At 33.3% G+C, this 27,366-nt stretch overlaps 1 protein-coding gene across 4 annotated transcripts; it reads left to right on the forward strand.

Annotated features, from left to right (window-relative positions):
• Window positions 1-18,648: 18,648 nt before the first annotated feature.
• LOC132641443 (TORTIFOLIA1-like protein 4) lies at window positions 18,649-24,363 on the forward strand. Of its 4 annotated transcripts, none has more exons than XM_060358448.1 (6): window positions 18,649-19,199; window positions 19,776-20,144; window positions 20,814-20,922; window positions 22,205-22,809; window positions 22,977-23,462; window positions 24,016-24,363. In XM_060358448.1, the coding sequence occupies exons 1-5, from the start codon at window positions 18,780-18,782 to the stop codon at window positions 23,418-23,420; spliced, it is 1,947 nt and encodes a 648-aa protein (XP_060214431.1). In that variant the 5' UTR covers window positions 18,649-18,779; the 3' UTR covers window positions 23,421-23,462; window positions 24,016-24,363. The 4 variants fall into 4 exon arrangements, with proteins under 4 accessions (XP_060214431.1, XP_060214430.1, XP_060214429.1 ...); XM_060358447.1 differs by having other exon boundaries at window positions 22,977-23,427; XM_060358446.1 differs by having other exon boundaries at window positions 18,650-19,199; window positions 22,977-23,423.
• The last annotated feature ends 3,003 nt before the right edge of the window (window positions 24,364-27,366 follow it).

Below are 27,366 nucleotides of genomic sequence, written 5' to 3' on the forward strand. Positions count from 1 at the left end.
GAACCAGTGTTTATGGGCAATGAATTTGGTTACCTTTCTTGAGTACTTGCACAAATTAACTAGTACTAGGTAACCCCGTCAACCGGTTCGGGTAAACCGGTTCAAACCGGTAACCGGACCGGTAAAATCGGAACCAGTGGAACCGGTTTACCAGTTCCGATCAACCGTTTAATATATACCGGTCCGGTTTTGATTTTTTTGGTATCGGAACCGGTTAAACCAGTTAAACTGGAACCGGACCGGTTAAACCGGTCGAATTAATTTATTTTTTTTAAATGTAGCCGTTGGGCTGTGGGCTGGACCGTTGGCCAACGGTCCATTTGCAAAAATGGTCGTTGCCAAACGGTTCCAAACCTCCATTTTGGCCCCTCCAACCCCCCACACTTTTTTTTAACACTTTAACCCATCCCCCACCCCTATATAAACCCCTCTCCATTTCCATTTTAATCCACACCAATTCACTCCTCTCTTTCTCTCAATCTCTCAATTATAGTTACTTTGCAACAATTAGCTACTTTAAATTTCTCTCAATTAAATATTATAAAGTCTTATTATAGTTTCAATTATTAATTTTGCAATTATAATATTGTTGGTGGAGTTGGTGATTTTGCAACAATCCGAAGTAGCTTTGGTGGATTTGCAATTCTAGCCGCCTAACAATATCACTTTGAGTGTGATTTAAATTAATGTTATTGAATAATGGCGAAGAGATTTAGACGTGGTGCTGGTAGTAGTGGTATTGTTAGGGGTGGGTTTAATGAGGAAACATTTGTGGAAGAAACACCTAATTTAGGTATTGATGTTGGTGGAAATAATCCACTTTTAGATCATGAGGCAATGCAACAACCTTATACCGACACTTTTAGTGAAATTGATGATGATGAAACACAAGCCCCCGAAAATCCCATAGGAGATACAGGTCCTACACAATCACATACACAAGACAAACCGCCTAGAACTCGTAAGCCAACCACTAAAATTTGGAATTTTATGACTAAGGATAAGGAAAGTCAAACAGCTAAATGTAACATATGTAGACAAGTATTTGTTTTTAGGCAAGGAACTAGTAAGGATGGTGGAAGGGGTACACTAAATAGTCATATGAGAAAAAAACACATGGATGTTTGGGGAGAGCAAACGGGTTCAAATGTAGGGGGTATTCAAATGACGATAGACCCACAAACCGGTAAAATTTTTAAGTATGACAAAAAAAAAAACGTGTAGGAATAGGTAAAACGGTAGCTTATAATTGTTTACCATTTTCCTTTCCTTCAGGTTTGGGGTTTGTTACTTACATTCAACGTTGTTATAACCCGTTATTTGAGGGTATTCCTAGAAGTACTTGTAGAGCGGATGTTATATATTTGTATAAAAAATATAGATTTTATTTGCGCCATGTATTTAATTCTTTAAATTGTAATGTTTCTCTTACCGCTGATTTAGGTCTTAGTCTTAACAAGTTAGATTTTTTTGCTATTACATGTCATTGGGTTGATGATAATTGGGTTATGCAAAAAAGAATTATAGCTTTTTTATATGATGAAGGGAAAGGTCGTCACGATGGAAAATTTTTAGCGGATTCAATGTCTACTATTATGAGATTTTTTAACATTTATAAAAAAACACTTTGTATTGCTTTAGATAATGCTTCTAATAATACAAAGGCGGTTGGTCTTTTAAAAAGGGAATTAAACCTTTCGCTAAAAAATATTTTTCATGTGAGATGTAGTTGTCAAATTTTAAACTTAATTGTTAAAGATGGTCTTGTGTGTTTTGAAGATTCTATTCAAAAAGTTAAGATGCGGTTGCGTTTTTTTTTTTGTAATGCTAATAGGGGAAGACTGAGAGATTTTAAAAATTCTTGTGTGGAAAATAACCTTAGACCTAGGAAAATTCAAGTACAAATTGAGACTAGGTGGAACTACACTTACATTATGCTACAACAAGCATATGAGTATAAGATTCTCATACAACAAGTTCACAACAAATATAATATTAATAATGATGATTGGTAAATTTTACGGATTGGGAAGATGTTAAGGAATGTGTTGAACTCTTAGAATTTTTTTATAATGCAACTCTTGCTTTTTCTAAACAATTTTATCTCACGGTAACCAGAATTTTAGCTTACTTAGCGGAAATAGCTAGAGTTTTACAAGAGTATAAAAATAAATTCGGTTATCAAGCGGCTATTTTTAATATGACAACAAAATTTAAGAAGTGTTTTTTTTTCCATCCCAACTTTATTTATATTGGGTTCTCTTTTAAATCATTGTTTAAAAATGTCTTATATTAGAGCATTGGTTGGCAAAATTTATGCCTTTTTAGAAATTGAAGAGGAAGTTGAATCATCTTTAGCTGACGCCGAGCTTGCGATTGATGCCGAGTTTGGAAAAGTTTTTAGTCATTATTCTAATTTGGAAGAAAATGTTACACCTGTTGCTCCACGCCCTACTACTTCTCAAAGTAGCAAAAAGGGCTTGTCGGGTTTGTCGCGTTTAAAAGTTTTACATTCACATCCAACTCCTTCTCATAATGCACACTTTGATGAATATCGCTTTTATTTGATGCAGTCAAATGTGGATATCAAGGAACTAGATGATTTGGACGTCTTAGCATGGTGGAAGAAATACAAAGCAAGTTATCTGATACTTTCAAGAATGACTCGAGATATCTTTACGGTTCAAATATCAACCGTGGCTTCGGAGAGTGCATTTAGCCGAGGAAGATAACAAATTGGAGACCATAGACACTCATTATCCGGATTTAGCTTGCAAGTACTAGTGTGCATTAGCGATTGGATTAGATCGGAGCGATGCAACCAAAACTTACAAGCGGTGAAAGGCGAAGAGGAAGAGATTGAAGATTTGATAGCAAGTGGAGCGGACTAAATGGAAGACTTTGAAGATATCTCCATGGTCGAATATGATATGGGGGAAATTAACCAAATCATTGACAATTGGTGATTTTATTATTCTACTATTTCTTTGCAACTCATGTATTATTTGTAAGTTAAAAAAAACTACAACTTGCAAATAAATGTTATCCAAGAATGAATAAAATATACGGCTCATTGAGTTTTCTTCTATTTACTTGTGTTCATATTTTTACTTATATTAAGTTAGGAATATACCAAAAATATACTAAGAATATACTTATAATATAAATATACTTAATTTATAAAATACGAATTTATAAACTTAAAAAAAAATTAAGCTATAAATAACTTAAGTTATAATATATAAGTTATAAGTATATATATAACTTAAACACACACACACACACACACATATATATATATATATATATACGTATATGTTGTATTGTTGTTAGTCAGTAAATATATATATATATATATACTATACAAAAAAAGAAAGAGGTTTTGGAAAGTTTCGAACCGGACCGGTCCGGTTTCAATTTTTTAACCGAAACCGGTGGCCGATTCCGATTTTTAAACCGAAAACCGGCCGGTTAACAGGCTTAGTACCAGGAGTATAAAATAATCATTGGTAAACGAATCTATAAAACATAAACCAAAAAGATAAAAGAGAACTGAAATCACGTTTATCTTTTTTATTTTTGGTTTTGGCACTAAAAAGCGCAATTACAACCCAAAGGACAGACAAAACTTTATGGCACTTTTCTTTTTTGTATTATAAGCACAAAATGTCAAGCAGGATAGCATCTAGCCACTTTTGTTAAACAAGTTTTTTATTACATCATGGAAAGGGAGAAAGAGAAACGGGATAGTAATGATTGGGTTTGAGCTCTTAATCTCAATTGGGAACTTATTAGTAAGCTAGTGATAAAGAAATAAATATTGGGATTAACCCAATCTCAAAAACTAGTTCATAAGGAAATGATAATTCAAGATCATGAAAGAGATCAAAGACCTCATTGTCATCCGATGTGAGAACTCAACAGCGTTAACCCCCTCCCCTGTACGCCCACGATCGGGGCCCATAAACACCGGGTAAATAATTAATTGGATGAGTCTGTCTCTGATATCATGATAAAGAAATTCGGTCAAACTTAAACTCAAAAGCTAGTTCATGAGGGGAGAATTGCTCAAATCATATAAGAAGACCAAAGACCTCATCTTAGACCGATATGGGAACTCCGCAACAAGCTTACCTTGCTATTCACTTTATAGAAAGAGATATGTTAACACTCTTTATCAACAACAATAACAATAACATATCCACTGAGATTCTATAAGTGAGGTTTTTTTGGAAGGATGGGTGTAAGCAGACTTTATCCTACTTTTGCGGGGTAGATCTAGAGGTTGTTTTTCCAATAGATCCTGGCTAAAAATTTAAGATAAAAATTATTAATATATAGACACACACATGAAAGTTTGAACATTTTTAACAAAAAACCTTATTTTTCCACTACTTTTAGTTGACCTATAATTATATTGAAACAAGAAAAGGAGTATAAAAGAAGTGATCCATTTAGTGTTCAATGAATTTCCATCTACCCTTGTGTCAGATCACGTGATAGCCTCTAGTTTGAAGAATTAAAGAAATCAGACCTCCCATATCCTCCTCACATGCCAATCACCATATGAGCTCTTCCTTCTAGATTTACTTAGCTCTATATCATTAGGTTCTACCTTCCTTTTCACTAACATGCCACAGCACCACAGGTGGTAGAATTTGGAAAACAGCCAGTGGGGGACACAAGCATTAATTTACGTGATACTGTGACGTAGGAGTACTTTGATTGAATATGAAATTTAACTTTTTCAAAAATTACTCCATACAGCACCAACAACAACATGCTAATGTGATCACACAAAATACTCATATAATATAGGCTTAATACCTAGATGACCATTAAACTTGGCATGTTTTGTAAGATAGTCATATAAACTTATAAGGTGACCAGATAGACATTTAAACTTACTCAAAGTGTATTTTTCAAGTTTTTCAGTTGTTTTGAAAACAAAAATTATATTTTTCAAACACTCACAATTTTCATGGCCAAACAAGCCCTAAATATATCACAAAATATTTTTTTTTAAATGCAAAAATAAAGCAAACGCATATACATGAGACTATAAATGTGCACTTAAACCAATAAATACTCGCTAATCGCAATTTTGCAGCTTTCAATTAACTCGGATTTTTTTTTACACTTGAATAATTAAAAAACAATAACTTTAACCAATAAAAATCCTTAAAAAAAAAAAATTCAAATTAAGAAATTTCTAAGTTCAGCATTTCAAGTGTAAAAGAAATTTCAAATTAAGAAAACTGTAAAGCCGAGAAGAAAATCCTTAAAAAAAAGAAATTTCTTAATTTGAAATTTCTTTTTTTAAGGATTTTTATTGGTTAAAGTTATTGTTTTTTAATTATTCAAGTGTAAAAAAAAACCGAGTTAATTGAAAGCTGCAAAATTGCGATTAGCGAGTATTTATTGGTTTAAGTGCACATTTATAGTCTCATGTATATGCGTTTGCCTTATTTTTGCATTTTAAAAAAAATATTTTGTGATATATTTAGGGCTTGTTTGGCCATGAAAATTGTGAGTGTTTGAAAAATATAGTTTTTGTTTTCAAAACAACTGAAAAACTTGAAAAATACACTTTGAGTAAGTTTAAGTGTCTATCTGGTCACCTTATAAGTTTATATGTTTATCTTACAAAACATGCCAAGTTTAAGGGTCCATCTGGGTATTAAGCCTATAATATAAAATGAAATAGTTCAAAATAAGAAAGTATGACATTATTTTTTAGAGAGATTAAAAAGAAAAATACAATAAATAAATTGAGACACGAGTAATATATTTTTTTATAAGTTATATTTGGGTCAAATTTCACGCGTCTCTTAATTTAATCGAATACCTGTTAATTAATTACACTAGTGAATGTGTCCGAGCAGTTAAAGTAGATGTTAGCATATCTAAAAAATGATCAAAACCCGATAATGAATATAGATATATATTTCGAGTTAATTCATACGTTAGGATTGTTCAAAGCGTATATTTCTGTATAATATATAGTTAATTATATATCCCTAGTGAAGTATTACTTAATTAAGAAAAAATCATGGAGTATTAATACAATAATAAGATAAAACTGAGATGAAATACATAAATTGCATCTTATAACAACTAATAATCAACATACAAGTAAAATATTTAGATCATTTTTAGTGTAAATGAGAAGATAGGATTTTATATAGAGCAATTTAAATTTTTTATTAGCAAAGGTCTATTTAGGCAACGAAATACCAGTTGCGAACTTTTTCAGTTCCTCAACATTCCTCAAAGTAAACAACATATGGCTTGGAACAATTATATCCTAAATCTCAAACTCTTAAATTAGACACAACTAAGATTAATTTTTTTCTCAAGCAATTAATTCTATCCAGATCTAATATATTTCACTGATTATTTTTTGAAAACCAAAACTAAACCTCTAGTATGCAGTAATAATCGCAGTGAAAGAATCAACCTATTCTATATATATGTTGAGACTATTTCTACTTAATAATATTTCTATTCTTTGACAATTTATTAAAAACCAGTAATCACCGACTAAAACAAGTAAAAACAAATAATGAAATAAGAATTCTTAAGTAAAATAATGAACAAAGAAGAAATCAAACTCTGAAAAATAAAAGGAGCAAATAAACTTTTAGTTTGAAATAAAATTAAACCATCTAAAAACGAAAGATGACAAATTAACAGGACACTTACCATCAAAATTCGCCATAAGTAGCGTTGGGGAAAGGAAATGAAATCTAGCATATAGTCATATAGAGATACTTTATATCAGCATTTGCAATTTGTTTGTTGTTGTGGAGGAAGGCAGCAATTTAAACAAACTATACACGTTTATCTATCATAAAATTAAAAAATTAATGCACAGTGAATGAGCATTCAAAATTTAGGTATTATAATCATTCTATCACAGGTTTTGTATCTCTTAATCATCCTCTATTCACTGTAATGGAGAAAACAAACTATTGAGAAGCTCTTTTTGTAAATGAAGGAGTAACTCTAATGAGGTGTAATAAATAGGATAGTAATGATGAATTTCCAATTATTAATAGACAAATCTCAATCAGACATAAAAATTAGCGTATAATCAAATGTATAAGTGGCGTATTTAAGAGAATTAAAAAGTGTAATTAAGAGAATTAAGACTGAATTTTAAGTTTTTTTAGCATATCTTTGTAATTTTAAATGAATGGAAAAGTCAAAAAAATGAGAAAAAGATAAATAGCATTCTAAGTCATTGAGAGGTATCACATCACCTTGTCTGTGCGTAGCTTTATATTATAATATATAGATATAGATTCCACTAATACAAATGTTGAGTAACTCTACCATGAGAATTACTACTATCTTTTCGAAGTTTACGTGCTATATTATTAAGTTTCTAAGGGGTCGTTTGGTACGTATACAAAATTATTCCAGAATTATAATCCTGAGACTAATTTATCTCATCTCTTGGGACTAATTTATTTCATCTAGGAGATGACATAAAATAATCTGAGGATTAATGGTATAAGATGGGATATCTCATCTTTAAGTTTGGGATGCACTTTATACTTTCTTTGGTACAAGGTATAAATTTATTTCTACCAAATTAAACATGGTACAAAACTAATCCTGCAGTTAGTACTGGGATATTCCAGCTAATATCGTGTACCAAACGACCCCTAAGTTAAATGTTCATTCGGTATAAGTGTAGAACTATGTCCTTATTATAAAAAATCAGAGCAATTTGGTTCAAAGGACGAAATCCCAACGGCACTAGGCATACTCATGAAACTTTTTTGTCAATTTAAGCCAGAATAACCTCAGATTAATTAAATTTGAACATACGAATTTAGTATGTGACAAGAGTATCCAGCAGAGATGAAGGTTGCTGGAGATAGCACGAACTTCGGGAATAAAGAAATCAATAATTAACTAGATTAACAGATCATATTAAAAATAAATTAAAAATAACCCTATTTTCTAAAAACCATCCAACTTTATCTTTTCATAGCAAAAAATAAACCTACGTGTATTACTCAAATAATCTTCCATCCTTTAATTCAGGGATTTGTTTTTCATTAAGCATATACCATATTTCTCTCTCTTCGATTAAATGACACTTCTCACACCCATTACCTACAATCTCTCTTTCTCTTTTGATAATTTGTGTCACCGTCACTAACCTCCGGTCGTGTTTTCATATTTTCTAGCCTACTGATTTTAATTGTACGAAAATGATGAAAAAATGGAAGATTGGCGATTTTGTCCATCAAGATTTGTTGGTCTTTGTTCACTGTCGTTCATTATATAATCACTATATAAAATATATATTTTAAGACGAGATAAGAGACAGAGAAAATAAGTCATTTCTGCATTGTGTAATTCGTGTATAATCAGTGTGTGTGTGTGTGTATTTAGTGTATATATACATTATATACTAATTATACACTGATTTATACATGTAATTGTTGGTGAAGTCATTTATACGTTGTGTAATTCATATATAATCATTGTATAATATGTATATAATTAGTGTGTATACATTATGTACTGATTATACATTTTATATTAATTATCCATTGATTTATACATTTACTTTACACATAAATTTTCTGAATTTTTGGTGAAGATGTGGTAAAAAAATGACTTCTATCACCTAAGTTTTTCAATGTTGATCTTTTGGAGATATGAATTAAGTAATTATTAAAGAAATTTTAGGAATTAATTTTCTTGGAGATAATGTAGGAAACCTCCCTGAATATAGCTATAGTCTTAGAGAGAGAGTTTTTTTTTTTTTTTTTTTTTTTTTTTGACTTGCTGGCTTATATAATTTATGACTAAAGTTTGTAAGGCCAACTAAAAGTAAACTTTACTACTTGTGTTACTTTTTGTTATACGTGCAATATGAACGTTATGGTGTTTAATCTTTTTTGCCTAAGGTAATTAGGATCTCTTGGTCTAACAGGAATTTGTGTAACTTTTGAAGTTGGGAAGAAGTCCCCAGTTGTTTTTTTGGTGATGTGATTTGCTCATGCAAATTATAATTAATATTTGGTAAGCCTTATTTCGTTCAAAATTTCATTAGTTGGATCAAAAGTGCTCAATTTCTTTTAATTAAAACTAACGATTATATGTGCTTAGGGTATTACTATATGCGCTCAATTTCTTTTAATTAAAACCAGCGATTATATGTGCTTAGGGTATTATTATATGTGCTCAATTTCTTTTAATTAAAACTAACGACTATATGTGCTTAGGGTATTATTATATGAATAAAAATGGATTTACCCCAAGCTGAAGAGACTACTTTTAAAATATCTCTAGATATGAACAATCAGTTTTTTAAAAAATATATTGTTATAGTTTTTTTCTATGTATAGAGCTAAAATTAAGTGTGTTTGTACTTCATATCCATTGGTTTTAACATTTTCAAAACACGACACTCGTCATGTAAAAAAACGATAAAAGAAATATATGTCAGGGCGCACCAACGCGATCCAACATGGCTAAAAATGAGACTCACGTAGACAATAAAGTGGAATCTTGGAAAACATGACATTACAAGAAAAAAACAAGAAGGAAAATAGAAAAGATAAATGATTAGACAGGCATATCTCATCAACCATGTTACGAACCGAATATTTGTAGGGAACAATGCCTAGATTTTTGGTTAATCATGATTGAAGAGACTAATGCAATAAGTGAAAAGTGTATTATTTCTCATAATTGCAGGTTTGTTTTCTGTCTTAATTATTAGACCTTAGCTACTAATTTGTCAAATATATGGAATCATAGTAATTTGCATGGAAATGATTAAGAGATTTCATTTGCCAAACACCTGGTTTAATTTGCGCCATTTCGTTAAGCCAGTTTAAGATAGCGTACATGGTACACATTTGTGATCTTTTAAATAAAGTGTAAGAAATATGTAGCACATAATGTATAACTTGTATATCATTAAATAGTGCGATTTCAGTTGAAATATTAAATTGACTTTGTAATTTCCTGATTGCAAAAATATCCAGCCTGTTCCAGTTTGAGCATGCATTTTGGAGGGACGATGGAAAACTAAAGCTATAAGCTCAAAGCTCAGCAAGGTATCAATTGTAAATAACGAACTAAATACGCAACATAATATTGTAATTGCTAGAGTGATTTTGCTATCACGATTTACTGAGATTTAATCCTTTATCTGTTCGATTGGTTCGTATAAAAAATAAAAAATAAATAAACAAACCATAACGAAAAAGGAGGGCAGGTTAATATCTGTGGAACAATGTGCACATATTAATTATGAGAAAAGAAATAATTGAACTGCCGTCGTCTAGTTTTTCATGTGCTGTAGACTTATAAAAGTGAGTTGGCCTTGCTTATAGTAGTAGTATAGTAGTATATATTATGATCAAGACGACCTAGCTATGCTAGATTGCAAGATTCATTTTCTTCACCTATCATTTAGTTGAAAGAACAATAATGCAAGTCAATCATATAGGAACATTACTTGTACCGTGTGATGGACAAGCCTACTCATTTTTTTCGTATCCTTCTGCAAAGTTTGTTTTTCATTTTTTTGGATCGTGGTATACGGACCAGCTTACACATATTTCTAGTAATTATACATGTTAATTATCTGTTATTTTCTATCAACCCTGATATCGAGTAATTAAGTCCACCAATGCTTGACTTTTGCTAAGTTATTAGTTTGTTGATTGCTAAAATTACAAATTAAGTATAAAAGCTAACGCTCTCACTAAAAAAAATTATACTATAATTTAAAGTTTTTTTTTTTGGATTTTCCATTCAATGTTGAATACCCGTTTTTGAGCTCCACCACTTTGGATTCACGTCGAAAAATCTCACTTTGAGGTAAAGCGCATCATATGATGACTTCATTGGCTGAACTCAAATTCGAGATATCAGATTAAACATAAAGCGATATTTACCTCTCCACCTTAAGAGTTTTGTCATGCTTAATACATCTAGAGCATTCATAACATCGTAGTATATTCAAGCTCGAGTTGCAACCACTATATGCAATTATAACAATTAGAAAAATGGAAATATTAGGTAGCAACAATCCAATTCATTTCTATCAAATGTTTCAACCATACATAACATGGCTAAATATCTCAAAAGGTCACTCAACTATGAGAAATTAAGTAGTAATGTAATTGAACTTTATTTTGTATTAATAAAGTCACTCAACTTAGGAGTTGACAACCCAAGTAATCATCTTGAGCAAGTGCTTGAACCCAAGTATCATCTTGAAGACTTGAACAAGTGCTTGAACATAACCTCTACTGATAGTAAATTATTAAGGTGAGATCTTCACTCCTAAAGCAAAAGGAGTGACATTTAGTATTCACTTGTAGTATCATTTTAATACACCCTTGTCCATACATAATATTAGTTTGATTTATACGTCATATGAGGAGAAGTGGAAAAAGTAATAAAATAGAAAGAAAAAAAAACGGTTGTCAAAAGGATTGCATTAAAACTTGATTTTGATTGCCAAAATAGATTGAGACTTAGAACCGTGGATTCCTTTAGTTCACGTATCACAATAAATTAAATCCATCAAAATTCTGCATAAATATCAGTACAATGTTTGGTAGCTAATACAGAAGGAAGAATAAAATTAAGTTGGTTAGACAGTTTTTGTAGCCTTTTTATGTCTAATTAAATTTATGAAATGTTTAAATTGGTCATCAATCGATGACCTTGTCTAATTTTGTTGTAAAAGGGATGGCCACGATAATATGGAGAAGTTTTGCTTCAAGAATCACATAAACCCATTTTTTGTAATTGTTCAAATTGTCAAAGTTAATTAAATAAATAAAAAATCATAAAAGATAAATGAGTAAAATCATAATTTTTTTATATTAATAGCAACTGAGACATTTTAGAAATATATGCATAATTAAACTCTTTTCTAGCCATTGATTTAAGATCAAGAGAGTTTATTATCCCATTCAAAATAAGAAGGGGTATTATTTACTAATCCCAAAATGTTAAGGGGGCAAAGTGGAGTTTTTTTAATAACAAATTGGCTAAATACCTAGATAGGCCCTTTAACTTGACACAATTTTTATGTTAGACACTTTAACTTAGTTGGTGACCAGATAGACACCTCAACTTGGTAGAAATGCATCACTTAAACACACTAGTCCTACATGGCATATCACGTACTCTTTTGTTCAATGTAGGCGCGTGAGTCAAAGTTAGAGAACTGCTGAGTCAGCTCTTCTATCAACAAAAAAATTTTATAACCCAAATTTACCCTCATCTTCCTCAAATTCATCTTCACCATTGTTAAAAGAAAAGCCCTGGCGGCATAAACCTCTCTTCTCCATCTCTAAAGAGCACAACTACAACTAAAGTTCCATACTAATTCCTGTTTTTATATTATTTTTTTCACACATTCTCTTTTATCCCATGATCTTCATACTCGTTTGAAACAAAATGAAGCAAATAAAGGCCAAATTATTATTAGGAAGCTTTGACAGTTTAATAAACAGAGTCAGGTTTAAAATGTTAAAGACTCAAACTTCAGGCTTAGAGGGATTTTGTAAATTCCCTTTTTAACGTTTCAACCAAGACAATACCATTAATCTTGAAAATTTGCATTGATTTCCTACTTAGTAAAAAAAAAAATGCAGGTTCATAAAACTAGAAAAATTAGACAAAACGTAACCTCTTTACTTTTAGGCCTTCATCTATCAGTTAAAGAAAACCTATACTTGTCTCTGGGTTAAGTGAGAGTGGGACATGGGCGGTGGTAAGGGAGAAGGAAGAGAGATGAAGGGAACCATTGGAGAAGAAGAGTATAATAATTGACTGCTATAACTTACATGTGAATTTGCAGAAGCAAATAATGGAGAATGAAGGCAAAGTTTGATTGCTTCTTTTGGAACGAAGAAGAAGATCAAAGGGGGTTGTGCTGGAGATTTTTTTTATTCCACGTGTCTCTATCTTATTCGTTCTTTGACACATCATCAGCAAGTGATGCGCACGCACTTGGTTTTCCTGACTTGTGTGTTTAAAAGATACATTTCTACCAAGTTGAGGTGTCTATCTGGTCACCAACTAAGTTAAAGTGTCTAACTTTAAAATTGTGTCAAGTTAAAGGGTCTATCTAGGTATTTAGCCTAACAAATTTGATTGAGTGATTTGATAAGGCAAAAGTCCTAAGTTGAGTGACTTTATTGATACAAAATAAAATTTAATGATTTTGATACATGATTTCTGATAGTTAATTGACCTTTTGAGATACATTTAATACATAATATAAAAGTTTTTTTTTTTGGGGTGGGATCTTCTTCGCCCCCTCCAAATACCCAAATCCTATACCATTAAATGGTACAAGTGATTAATCATTTTCCTAGGCATAAGGCAATCGCATGACTGTCTTTTTTCAAGTACCATTTAATAATCGTATAGTACAAGTGAACAGTAGTTAAACTTTATTTTGTTTTTTTAATGGTAAAAGTAGACGAAAGTGGGTAGGCATTACAATAATTTTACTTTACTGGAGAAGAATATTACTGTGTTGAATATATCTACTGATGTGATAGGGAAATCTTGTGACAATTGAAAAGAAGATTCAGTAGGTACCTATAGTAATCATAACATTAATTGGATTAGATATTACAATTCCGATCGCAATTTCACTAAAAAAAATTAAATGAACCAATATCAGGCAATTAATAGTTCTTGTTAAGAAATAGACCTATAAATTAAATAGTACGGTAATTCCGATTTCCGACCACAATTTCACATTTTGATAAGAAATTTAGCCAATATTGTTCAATTAATAGTTCTTGCTAAAATTCAACATGACAATTTACGGTTATCTGCTCTATTATTCGGGAAATAAATAAATACTACTTCCTCACTTTAGTTTATGGGTCTTTATTTTTTTTTGGTATGTTTAATAAATAATCTCACTTCTTATATATATTTTGTAATACTTTAATTTAAATATAATTCACATAACATATTTAAGACCAAAAAATTTAAAGTATAATTTAGTACTTATTATAAACGTATTAAATTTAAAATAACAAGATTTAAAATTCTCCTTGCATTTTTAAACTTTAATTTGAAATTAAGATACACAAAATAAAACGGAGAATAAGTGTACTTTAAAGGAAAATTTTCAAACAAAGAAAACGAGATTTACTGGTGATGGAGTTTTATTAATGGATTTCGCGAGGGCTTTTGAGTTGGTGGTAGCCAATTCGAGTTTTCCAAAGAAAGAGGAGCACTTGGTTACCTTCCGTAGTTTGGTGGCTAAGACGCATATAGACTTTTTGCTCCTTAGGAAAAAGGATAAAGGTCTATGTAAAGACTGCAAGGATATTCCGAGTGAGAACCTGACCCAACATCGACTCTTGGTTATGAATTTGGATATCAAGAGGAAGATGAAGGCGAGGGTCGTGAATGATCGGCCAAGGATCGAATGGGTGAATTTGACTATGACCAATGCCCAGGAGATGGGGGAGAGGTTGATAGCTATAGGGGCTTGGAAGGATAGTGGGGATGCGACCAGTGTGTGGGATAGGGCGGCCAGTTGCATTAGAGAAGCAGCGAGAGAGGTGCTTGGGGTCTCGAGAGGTAGCCGTGGTCGTCACCATGGGGATTGGTGGTGGAATGAAGAAGTCCAAGGAAAGATGGAAGCTAAGAAAAAGGCATGTATGACGTTAGTGGAAAGCAAGGACGAAGAGGAGAAGCGGACGAATCGGGAAATATATAAGATGGCCAGGAAAGAGGCAAAGATAGCGGTTACAGCGGTGAAAACGACAGCGTTTGAATGCTTGTATGCAGAACTAGAGGAAAAAGGCAGCGATAAGAAGTTGTACAGGCTCGCCAAGGCAAGAGTGAGGACGGCACGTGATCTAGATCAAATTAAATGCATCAAGAACGAGGACGACAAAGTATTGGTGGAGGATGCTCTCATTAGACGGAAATGGTAGTTGTACTTCTATAAACTCTTGAACGAAGAAGAGGACAGAGACATTGTGTTGGGAGATTTGGAGCACTCCGAGAGGTGTCGTGACTTTAGGTATTGTAGGAGGATAAAGGTTGAGGAGATATAGAATGCTATTCGCATGATGCGCAGGGGAAGAGCGACCAGACCGGACGAGATCTCGGTGGAATTTTAGAAGAGCACAGGCAGGGCAAGTTTGGAGTAGCTGACAGCGTTGTTTAATATCATCTTTAAGACGGCGAAAATGCTCGAAGAATAAAGGTGGAGCACAATTATTCCTTTGTACAAAAACAAGAGAGGTATTTAGAGTTGCAACAACTATAGGGGTATCAAGTGGCATATGGTATTCATCGACCTAGAAAAGGCATACGACAAAGTCCCAAGGGAGGTTCTATGGATGTGTTTGGAGGCTAGAGGTGTACCTATGGCGTACATTAGGGCGATTAAGGACATGTCTGATAGAGCCAAGACTAGGGTAAGGACAGTGGAAGGAGACTCGGAGCACTTTCAAGTGATGGTGGGGTTGCACCAGAGATCAGCTCTTCGATCATTTTTGTTTTGCCTTGGTGATGGATGGACTTATGCGGCAAATCCAAGGTGAGGTGCTATAGTGTATGTTATTCGCGGAAGACATATTTCTGATTGACGAGACTCGCAGCAGCTTTAATGCTAAGCTAGAGGTTTTGAGACAGACTCTGGAATCTAAAGGGTTCAGGTTGAGTAGGACCAAGATAAAATACTTGGAGTGCAAGTTCAGTAGCGGGATGAGGAAGTGAAGCTAGGTACTCAGGTCATTCAATAAAAAGGAAGTTTCAAGTATCTTAGATTATTCAAGGAAATTGAGAGATTGACAATGATGTCACACATCGTATTGGTGCATGGTGGATGAAATAGAGTCTCGTATTCGGAGTTTTGTAGGATAAAAAGGTGCCACCTAAACTTAAAGGTAAGTTTTACAGGGTGGTGATCAGACCAACTATATTGTATAGGGCATAGTGTTGGCCAGTCAAGAACTCTTACGTTTAGAATATGAAAGTTGCGGAGATGCGGATGCTGCAACGGATGTGTGGACATACTAAGAGAGATAGGATAAGAAATGAAGACATTCGGGACAAGGTGGGAGTGGCCTCTATGGAGGATAAGATGCAAGAAGCGAGATTGAGATAGTTCTGGCATGTGCAGAGGAGATGCGCGGAGGCCCCAGTACGGAGGTATGAGAGGCTGGCTATGGACGGTTTTAGGAGCGACGGAGGTAGGCCGAAAAAGTATTTAAGAGAAGTGATTACACAGGACATGACATAGGTCCGACTTATCGAGGACATAACCTTAGATAGAAGATTATGGAGGACACGAATTAGAGTAGAGGGTTAGTTAGTGATTGAATGTTGTCTTACTTATCCTTGCATACCGGTAGTCATAGTATTACTCTTGTAGGTCCTTGTCTTTGATAGTAGTTTGCCATGCTTTGCTATACTGCTTTGGATTGCTAGTTCTTTTTTATTACATCGTCCCATTATCTTGAGTTGTTACTGCTTATTATTACTGTTGCCTTTTCATCTCTCCTCGAGCCGAGGGTCTATTGAAAAAAGCCTTCCTACCCGTCAAAAGGTAAGGGTAATGTTTGCACACACTCTATCCTCCCAAAATCCCATCGAGTGGATTATACTGGGTATGTTGTTGTTGGAGTTTTATGAATAAGTTTGATTTTTGGAGGAGATAATTTCTGATACCAACAATGATTGTGATGGAGTCGTGCTCTGTTGTCCAACATCAGATGCCTCTGATCGAACCCTACTAAATATGAAGCCTCTTTTACTAGGGTACATTAATGCAAGATTTTTCGACGGACATGCAAATTTAATCGAGCCAATACAAATATCTCACACTCAATAAACCAAAAAAGGGGAACCCATTTCCCATACTCATTGTGATTTCAGAAGTCAGAATCCTGAAGAAAAAAACAACTGTAAAAACCACCTCGACTGAAGAATATGTATAATACAATAGATTTGTTTTTCATAGCTCCACTGTAACCAGCTGACCCCTCCCACAGATAATAAACTCCCTGCCTAACTTATCACACTACTCCTTTCCACGTTCCTTCTAACAATATATACTTCTTTTATCTAAATTTAAATGATACATTTTTTTATTTAATAATAATTTAATTTTAAACTTTATTTATTCACTCTAACGAAATTATCTATAGTCACATAAATATTTTTAGCTTGTTTTAAATAACAAAATTAAAAAATCTTCCTTTACTCTTAAACATCCTATTCAGTATATCACATAAATTGAAACAAAATGAGTATGAGCCTATTTGAATGAGTTTAAAAAGAGCAGCTTATAAGCAAAAAAAATAAAAAATGGGTAGCCCAACTTGTACCCCAATTTTTTTTTTTTTTTTGCTTATAGCTGTTTTCAGCTTATAAGCTGCTTTAGATAAGCTAAGCCAAACAGACTTAGTTATATTTTTGGGCTTATTTTAAGCACAAAATTACTTTAAACTAGCCAGTCAAACACTCAAAAAAAATTAAAAATAGCATATAAACTGTTTTCCACAATTTATAATATAATTTTTCATGTTTTATGAATTTTAATTTTAAAATAAAAATTTATTAGCAAATTTTTATCCTATTACAATTCGCACGAGAAAAGGTCATAAATAGTCTCTTATCTATGGGAATAGGTCTAAAATGGTCCCTTAACTATACACTTACCAGTTTTAGTCCTTTAACTATCCAAAAACTTATCAAATTTGGTCTCCATCTATTTTTTTATACAAACAACATACAAATTCATAAACCTTCGTGAGATTAATCATTAAACCATTCCTGAGACCTATATTTCTCTCCATGCTTGTTTTTCATCAAGTTCCTCTTGTTAAATTTTTTTTTTTTTTTAAAAAAAAGAACATTCTGACACTGACGTCGCTCTCGAGTCTCTAAAATTCGAAAAGACAAACTCAGGCACAAAATTTCTATAACCATTCTTCTCAAACACTACTAAAAAACTGGTAAAAACAGACGGAAAGACCGACAGATTCTGTCGGTTTTTTCAATAATTTTTTTAAATCTTTTTTTTTTTAGAAAACCGACAACTGCGTCGATTATTTTTTGCATAAAAATGCGCAAAAAAATATAATTATTTGTTATATTATTTTCTAAAATAAACCGATGGAGTCCGTCATTTTTTTTTTGTTTTTTTATAAAAAAAACTGACGGAGATGGAGTCCGTCGATTTTTAGAGCGAAAAAACAGTATAAATTAAATCAATGTAAGTATATGAATAAAAAATATCAGTGGTCTAGTGGTAAAGCCCTTTAATGCCAAGGAACATACCCGGATTTAACTCCAAGTTCCTACATTTCATTCTTTAATTTCCAAAAAAAAAAAAAACCGACATGAGACCGTCAGTTTTTTTTAATTTTTTTTTCTTAAAGAATGAACTTGAGGAAAAAAAATAAGAGAGAGAGAAATATAAATCTGAAGAATGGTTTAACATTAATCTCATGAAGATTTATGAGTTTGTACGCTATTTGTATAAAAAAATAGATATTTGTATAAAAAAATAGATGAAGATTAAATTTAATAAATTTTTAAATAATTAAAAAATTAAAATCGATAAGTATAGTTAAAGCGACTATTTATGGCCTTTTCTCCAATTCGCACTTCTCCTTCGCACGTTCCTTCTGTAACAACATATAAAACCATCTCCATTGATTCCCCATTCACACTTCACTTGCCTTTTTCCCTCTTTTTCCACCACAGCCACAATTACCATTTTGCCATCAATGGCGTTACAGAGACAACCTAGTGATCTCAAAACTAGAATCAACACATGTCTCAACAGATTATCCGACCGTGATACCCTCACAGTCGCAACAAACGAACTCGAATCAATAGCTAGAACTCTCAACACTGAAGGATTTAGTGCATTTTTAACTTGTATTTCAACTACAGATACTTCACACAAATCCCCCGTACGCCGACAATGTGTTCGGCTTATCGGCGTGCTCTCGGCGTCTCATGGCGACGCGCTTTCACCGCATTTAACGAAAATGATTTCGGCTGTACTCCGCCGGCTTCGTGACGCTGACTCGGCTGTTAGAACGGCTTGTGTTGAAGCTGTTACGTCGATTGCTTCGGAGATTACTCAAGTTCCGTTTTCTTCTATTTTGAAGCCGTTAATTGATGCTATTGTCCATGAACAGGTAGGTAAATGGACGGGTTCGGTTGAATTTGGCCGGATCAAAATGAGCTGAGTTAGCTCCTGTTAAACTTGAAAATTTGAGTTTTTGATTGAAGTTGTGTTTGGAAATGTATTTTACTTAGAAAAAGTTTTTGAAGTTTTGTGATTGAAAGTGAAATTTCTCCAAAAACTGACCAGATTTTGGAACTTGAAAATAAATTTCAACATATGATCAAATTTCATGACTAAACAGGTATTAGAAAGATAAATTTTCAAAGACTTAATAAATAGGCGGTTATTGACCTGTTCAAAAATTACTTGAGCTGAAATGGGTTAAAAAGTGGACCAATACCCAATATGTTCGATTCTTATAAAATTTTAGATGCTTTATTTGATCTTTTAGTTAATTTTTAGTACCTAATAAAATTATTGTTTTTCTTATTATGACTATATATAATATAGTGTCAAATAAAAAATATGTCTCTTAGAAAAAAGAAAAATTTGACAAGATTTCTCATTCATCAATTTAAATTAAATTATGACACGGTTTGGGCGAGTTATGATTTTATGAGCTAATTTTGCTACGTATATGAAACAGGATAATAACTCGCAGATGGGAGCTTCGCTTTGTCTTGCAGCAGCAATTGAAGCATCACCTGATCCTGAACCAACTGAGCTAAAGAAAGTGTTACCAAAGCTCTTGAAATTGGTGAAGAATGATAGTTTTAAAGCTAAACCAGCGTTGTTGTCGCTTATTGGTAGTATAGTTAGTGTTGGTGGTGCTTCGAATAAGAATGTATTGAGTAATTTGGTTCCAATTACGGTTGAGTTGTTGAGTAGTGAAGATTGGACTGTAAGGAAGGCTGCGGCGGAGACATTGGGACGATTGGCTGTTTCAGAGAGAGAGTTGTTGGCTGAGTTGAAGGGGTTTTGTATCACTTCATTGGATAATAGAAGATTTGATAAGGTACAAGATATACTTAACTACAAGTGTTCAAATCCTCAAATCTGTTTACCATAGTACTTACTTCGTCCCGATTCAAGTGTCTTAGACAGGAGACTTTTGTATCATGTGGTCTTAAATTAAAAATGTGTGTAGTCATTTAAATCTTGTGGTCTTAAATTTGCCAGGGAGAATGTTGAACTTGGAAAATTTGGGCCTGTTTAGTCGTCATGAGAATTGTGAAATTTGAATAGAGTAGTTTTTGTTTTCAAATTGAAAAATGGTATTTGGAAATTGGAGTTGTGTTTGGCCATGAATACAAATTAGAGTTGTTTTTGAATTTTTGTGAGTGATTTGGAGTGAAAAAAGTGAATAACGTTTTGGTGTTCCGGAATTTTCCCAGAAACATGATTTCCGGAATTCAACTCGGGAAAAGAGTAAGAAATATTCATGGCCAAACAGTCACTTACTAAATATAGAAAGAGATTTTTTTTTTTCTGGGATAGGCCAAAAAGAAAAGCAAGACACTTAAATTGGCACGGAGAGAGTAAAAGTTAGAAAAATTGAAAGGAGATCTTTCACTCCAGTTTGTTGTCATTTCTTTTGGAAGTAATAGACTGCTGATTGTTTTCAAATTTGCAATTTAAAAAAAAAAAAAAATGGCTTATTGAATGCTCTGGTTTGAGTCTACAGGTGAAGGTTGTGAGAGAGACAATGAATAGGGCGTTAGAATGGTGGAAGGAAGTTCCAGGTACTTCAGACAATGTCTTGCCTCGATCACAATCCAAGTTTTCACCCAAAGGTAACTTCCAAAAAACCTGCACTTTTCTGTGGAGATAATTTTTTTTTCCTTTGTAAAATGGTTCCGGGGTTGAATAAAAAAAATTATGAGAGCCTAGGTGCTTGAATTCCCCTAGATTTCATATGGTATTACTATGTTTTATCAACAATTCTCTTTCCTTCAATCAGAGAGATGGGGGGATTCGAAAATGGCTAGTCACATGTTAAGAAAGAGCAATGAACAATACTCAAGTAGGATCTAGTTTCGAGTTTGTTAGAGATGTTGTATAGAGATTAGTGAACTTGCTAGTACCTTTGTTTGATTATCTTAACTTTTTTTTTTTTTTCGAGAAAAGTATTAGTCACAAAATTTAGGTAATGTGATTGTTCTCTAACTTTTTTCCTTGATCATGAATTAAAATGCCATTTTAATATTCACAAATATGAAACTTTTTCGCGATTTTGAACCATATGTGATGACTTTACGGTCATACAGAAGCATAAAAATAGTGAATAAATATATAAAGATACATAATATTCTTCCTTAGTTAAGTGCCAAAATTGATGTAAATAAAAAAGAAGAGAGATGCATGTCATATATGGTATAAACACCAGTTTCCTTGAATGTTGACTGACTGAAGTGGAATCTGAATTCCTCAAAACTTTGGAAATGGAAATATTGGCTTAAAGCTTACTGAAGATTGTCGTTGGTAGGATGAGAGTTTATTTGAGAGTTAAAGCAGTCAGTATGGTTAAAATATGGAGATGGTTACCGAGCTTTTTTTTACTATTTCACTAGTCCTGCAGACCTGCAGAATTTAAAACTTGTGTCTTAAAATTCCTTTTTTCTAGTATGTTTTCCTGACAAAGCACTTGTTAGTACTAATTGATCACATGCTATACACATGCTCATAAACATATCTTGTCAGATGAGTCCAAGTCCAGGGAATCTTGGGCTTTAACCCTTTGTTTCCATACTTCCTGTTTCATCGTCCGAAAATTTCAAACCCTTTAGTAACTAAACTATTTCAGCCACATCGGCATCATAATAACTTTGTTCCAAACCTTTGGTTTATAGCAAGCTTTCTGGCTATTTTCCCTTTCCAAATGTCACATTTTCGGCTCCATATCCTAATTGCTATTTTTAAGTCTGGTGTTACATAATTGTATGACATGTTTTTACAAGTGATTGACATGGATTCTTCCGCTATATATTTCCATCTTTGACCTCTTATTGTAAATGCAATAATTTATTCACTTACATTCTGCTACTAAAATTATCCTATGAGGTGCTAAATTTGCAGAATACTATGAATTTGTGTCTCCAGATTGTGGTAGTGGTGCCTGTTCTCCAACTCCTTCCAAAAGTTCGAGTGATACAGCCACGGAGACCCCTCAACTGAAGAAAGCACTCCGCCCAAGCAAGTCACTTGCATCCAGCAGTTCTTCCTCGATCACCTCCCAGAAGAATAGTTCTACTAGGTTCCGCCGCACAAAATCAAATGTCACGAGCTCCTGTAAGCTGGATTTAAGAAAATCCCTTGATGCAAAAGCAAAACACACTGTTTTGCAGGCTTCTGCATTGGAGGTAGCTTTTGAAGAACAGAAGAGTCAGAATCTTAGAGCTCAAGATTCAGTGGATACAGTTAGTTGTAGCAGTTCAAGTTCAGAAGTAAAGTCAACTGTGTTCAACAGACCACCTGATGAAAAGTTCTACGGATGTGGTAATTCACAGTCTGGTTCTCGGGCTATTCCACTCTTTGAGGACTACAATAACAACATGGTACCTGATGAAAACATCAATGAAGATGCCCTCTTGAGTCATAGAGAGTACGAGAATTTTTGTTCCGTCCGCAAACAGCTTGTTCAGATTGAAAATCAACAGTCCAGTTTGTTGGACCTCCTCCAGGTACATTTCACTTCCCCTTCCCTCTGCACCCCTTCGAAGACCGTATTTAACTTTTGGTTTCCATTTAGTTGCTGCCACATCCTGTATTCTGCACGATTTAATAGTAATAAGCTTCATTTGTGCCTAGAGACGCTTGCTGAGCTCAGCCTATCTCTTCTTCATTGCAGGGATTTATTGGCAGCTCACGAAATGGAATGAATTCTTTAGAGAAACGTGTAAATGGTTTGGAGAGATTACTTGATGAAATGCAACATGATTTGGCAATAACAACAGGGAGGATACCTAATACTGATTTTACAGGAAATACATGTTACATGCTCCCTCGTGCAGAATTTTTGAGTCCTAAGTTTTGGAGAAGTTCAGAAGATCAAGATTCAAATTCAAGAATATCTTTCTCCACTGGAAGCCAGAATACCGTGTACAGTGAGCCAGAAACAAATGCTTCAGCAAAACTGATGGGTGTCACTCAAAATGAATGTAACTTTGCATTGCGTTCTTCCTCCAATAGAAGAAAAGAGAGAATAGCTCGAGATGGTGAAACTGCGGGTTTTTGTCATGTCGGTAGGCTTAACGGGGCTTCATTTGCAAATTGCATAGAGCAGCAAACTTGAGCTGTAGGTGATTGTTTTTCTTTAGCTTGACATCATGATACCGTAATTCCTGCCATCCATATCTTTGTCGAGCTTCCTTTTTCTGTTGCCTTCATATTCTACTACATTTCCTCTCTATCAGGACCGACCAGTTATTCAATTATTGAAGACATAATTGTCTGTTGTCTCTAATCATTGCAATAATTAAAGTCTTCTATCATATTATAAGTTTGAACAAATGTTGAGTGCTCTCATCATCTTTTGAAAGTTCTTCTTCCATCTCCCTTTCTGTATCGTTTAGTTCTCAACATATTTTTGGAATTGATGAAACCTGATCCTTCGTACCTGGCTTTGCATAGTGTGTAACTCTGTGCAACTCTTGCTATATTTTTTTCCAACTCTTCCCTGTAACTTGACAGTCACTACTCATTAGTATTTTCATTAGTTCTCACTTCTAAGTAGTAAAAATTTCTTCATGTTTTTCTTTTTTCTTCTGCATTAATGTCCTTAATTTGAATAGTTCTTGTTAATCATAGAAGGGTTATGTATAATTTCCTTGGAACCATTGTTGAAGCTAATACAATCTCTCAACCATATGTTGATCTTTTACATGCAGTGGATAGAGAATCTTAGCAGGTCGTGCGGACACTTGGAACTTCAGTCTCAATGCTGACTTATTTGGATGGAGAATCTTTATCCCGTCTGAATCTGGATGTACGGGGCACGGAAAACATGTATCTGGAAAGATCAAAGCTAATTTGCTTTGAAGAAGCCCAAAGAATCAGACATCTTACAAGTTTTCAATATTTATACTCTGGTCATTGGGTTATAAGGGCTAATGAGCTCCATTGTCGGCAAGAAATGGGGGAGTCTGTACAGAAGCTCTGAATGTTAAATGCTGTTTATGCTAAATTTATTCTGTTTTCTGATTCTAATAATCCAATGATTGTTCTGATCTTCCAAATATTAGTCAAAATGAGAAGGAGCTTCTTGGAAGTGATATATTTGGGGCCATTGCCTATTGATATCACGACCATTGAATTGGAAAAGTAAATTGTGTTGAAAAAGAATTCTGATGATTCAAACTAAGACCTGTTTTGTTCCCTCGGTGTCGACAAAGTAGACTTAACGCGTATAGAATAGCTGTTATTTCTCGCACGACTTGGTCATGTTCTTACTAATTGGAGCATGGTGAAATGGAAATGTGAAATTAAAAGGTACTCCCTCCTTGACAATTTGTGCGACTAGATACGAAGTTTAAGAAAGAAAATAAACTTTTAAAATTTGTGATTTTTTTTTTAAGTCAGATTTACCTCCTCTGAACCTACGTTAGGATTTGTCGAGCAAATTCCTATACAAAAGCTTGGCTCGCAAAAATCATAATCAAGGTTAGGTCCTACTGTTAAACTAATAGCACAAATAGCATTAACTAACAAAAGATGGGACTGAAATTCTCAGATCAGATATTGTGCCATCATATTAGCCATTAGCAGTGATGTTGTTCCTCTTGGCTAGTCTAGTTCTGAAACTAGGCATGCCAATAGAATCCATTCTACTAGGACCAATAGCCTGTATAGGAAGGCTTTGGATATTGTGATAAATGGCAGTAGCTTGGTCGAGTGGAATAGTAGCACCATGTTTGGCAAGAGCATCAGCAACTTGATTAGCTTCTTTGAACAGTGTTGAATTATGCACTGTTTTGATTTCAGTTTCCTTTTCATCCTCTTTATATTGTCTTCCAGCATCCAAGGAGGTGAAATATTGCCCTTTAACATGTTAAGCACAATCATAGAATCTAGTTCCAAAATGAATTTATTTCCGTCATTATCAATGCACCACTGGATGGCATGGTTTATTGTAAAACAAGTCTTAGATATTTGTGTGACTGTAAAACATCTCATAAAGTTAATTTATTTTTGCATCTAGATAGGTGATATTTTTTTGGGACAGACTAAAAAAGAAAGCGTGCTATATAAATTGGGACAGGAAGAGTAATACTCTTAGGGGTCGTTTGGTTTAAGGACTCATTAGTCCCGGGATTATAATCCCGGCACTAATTTATCCCATCTATTGGGATTATTTTATACCATCTAAAAGATGGTATAAAATAATCCCAGTATAAGTGGGTTAAGAAGGTATAAGCTGGGTTATCCCAGCACTAATTTTTATACCATGTTTGGTACAAGGTATAAATTTATCCCAGCACTAATTTATACCTTATACCAAACATGGTATAAAAATTAGTGCTGGGATAACCCAGCTTATACCTTAAACCAAACGACCCCTTAGGGGTCGTTTGGTTTAAGGACTCATTAGTCCCGGGATTATAATCCCGGGACTAATTTATCCCATCTATTGGGATTATTTTATACCATCTAAAAGATGGTATAAAATAATCCCAGTATAAGTGGGTTAAGAAGGTATAAGTTGGGTTATGCCAGCACTAATTTTTATATCATGTTTGGTACAAGGTATAAATTTATCCCAGCACTAATTTATACCTTATACCAAATATGGTATAAAAATTAGTGCTGGGATAACCCACCTTATACCTTAAACCAAACGACCCCTTAGATGTGCGAACAACATCCTACATTGGTGCTGAAAGATAAAAAAAGTTATATATATTAAATGTAAGGATATTTTTGCTGGTATGAGGCCTTTATGAAAATAAGGCTTGACTCAAGACGAATAATATCACACAATATTAAGAGTATGACTAATTAGAACTATTAAATCTTAATTAGTATAATAATGTCTTATATTAGATATATAAAGGCATTCAAAGAGGTATATAACGACTGTTCACTTCAGATATTTCATACAATTAGCTAATTTCAGCATTTTAGCACATCGCATGTGATTATCCCATCTCGTACACCAAGCGAGCTCCTTGAGGTTTTAATCATTTCACACAGTATCAGAGTCACTCCCAAAGTTTGCATTCAAATCTACATGTGAACCCCAAATGACTTACAAGAGTGTTGAGTTACAAATGCAAATATTTTAAAATTTTGACTTAGATGTTGAGATCTTTCCAAATCTTATGGGTCCATTTTGTTATCAACAGTTCAGCACCATTTGTGAAAATTAACATTGATGTTCAGTTTTAACTTATGACTCCTTTTCTAAAGCTAATGTGAATCTACAAATTTTGTACTCAATTCCTTGAAAAATACTTGCACGCACCGGGCGTTCATATCAAATAATTCAAATTACCATTGTTAAGTAATTTAATGAAGTGGATATATATATATATAGCTTAATCATAGTTAAATGATAGTTGTGTATATTGCTTAATCATAGTTAAATGATAATTGTGTATATCCGAACACATATGATGCATTCATTGGTTTAGTGCAGACACCCGATACTGATAAGTAGGGGTGTACAAAGTAAACCGACAAACCGCATCAAACCGATAAACCGAGTCAAACCGAGAAAAAAACCCGACTAATGGTTTGGTTTGACTTGGTTTGGTGTTGGAAAAAAAAACCCGACTATAATTGGTTTGGTTTGGTTTTAACTAAAAAAAGTCAAACCGAACCAAACCAACCCGATATTACATGTATTCAATTTTTAAAACATTTTATACATAAAAATATTTATTTGTAAAGTAATTTATAAATATTTCTTAAATTTTTTCGTAATTTTTTTTATCTATTATCATATTATTCAAGCTTGAACTTAGAATTTTGAATGTCAATAAATTTTATATCTCATGGATGTTAGTAACTCAAATAAAGTCCAAACCAAAACCAACTCAACATAATCCTAACAAAAGAAATTCAATTTACCACTAGGAATGACAATAATGTTAGATATCTATTCTTTAGCTTTGCATAATTGATTTATAGAGTAAAAATACATAACTAAAGTTTTTTCTTTGTCATGTAAGTAATACTTATTTTAGCATGACTTAGTATTTTTAGATTATGATCATTTTCTTTTATGGCTTGTTAATTAG

Source organism: Lycium barbarum, chromosome 5 (genome assembly GCF_019175385.1).
Source record: "Lycium barbarum isolate Lr01 chromosome 5, ASM1917538v2, whole genome shotgun sequence".
NCBI classification, from domain to species: domain Eukaryota; kingdom Viridiplantae; phylum Streptophyta; class Magnoliopsida; order Solanales; family Solanaceae; genus Lycium; species Lycium barbarum.

Excerpts from the sequence above, each read along its gene's own strand:
- LOC132641443 (XM_060358448.1), top strand. The coding sequence starts at position 18,780 with ATGGCGTTACAGAGACAACCTAGTGATCTCAAAACTAGAATCAACACA. Across the intron at positions 20,145-20,813 it reads ATAATAGAAGATTTGATAAG|GTGAAGGTTGTGAGAGAGAC; the intron begins GTACAAGATATA and ends TTGAGTCTACAG. Across the intron at positions 20,923-22,204 it reads ATCCAAGTTTTCACCCAAAG|AATACTATGAATTTGTGTCT; the intron begins GTAACTTCCAAA and ends CTAAATTTGCAG.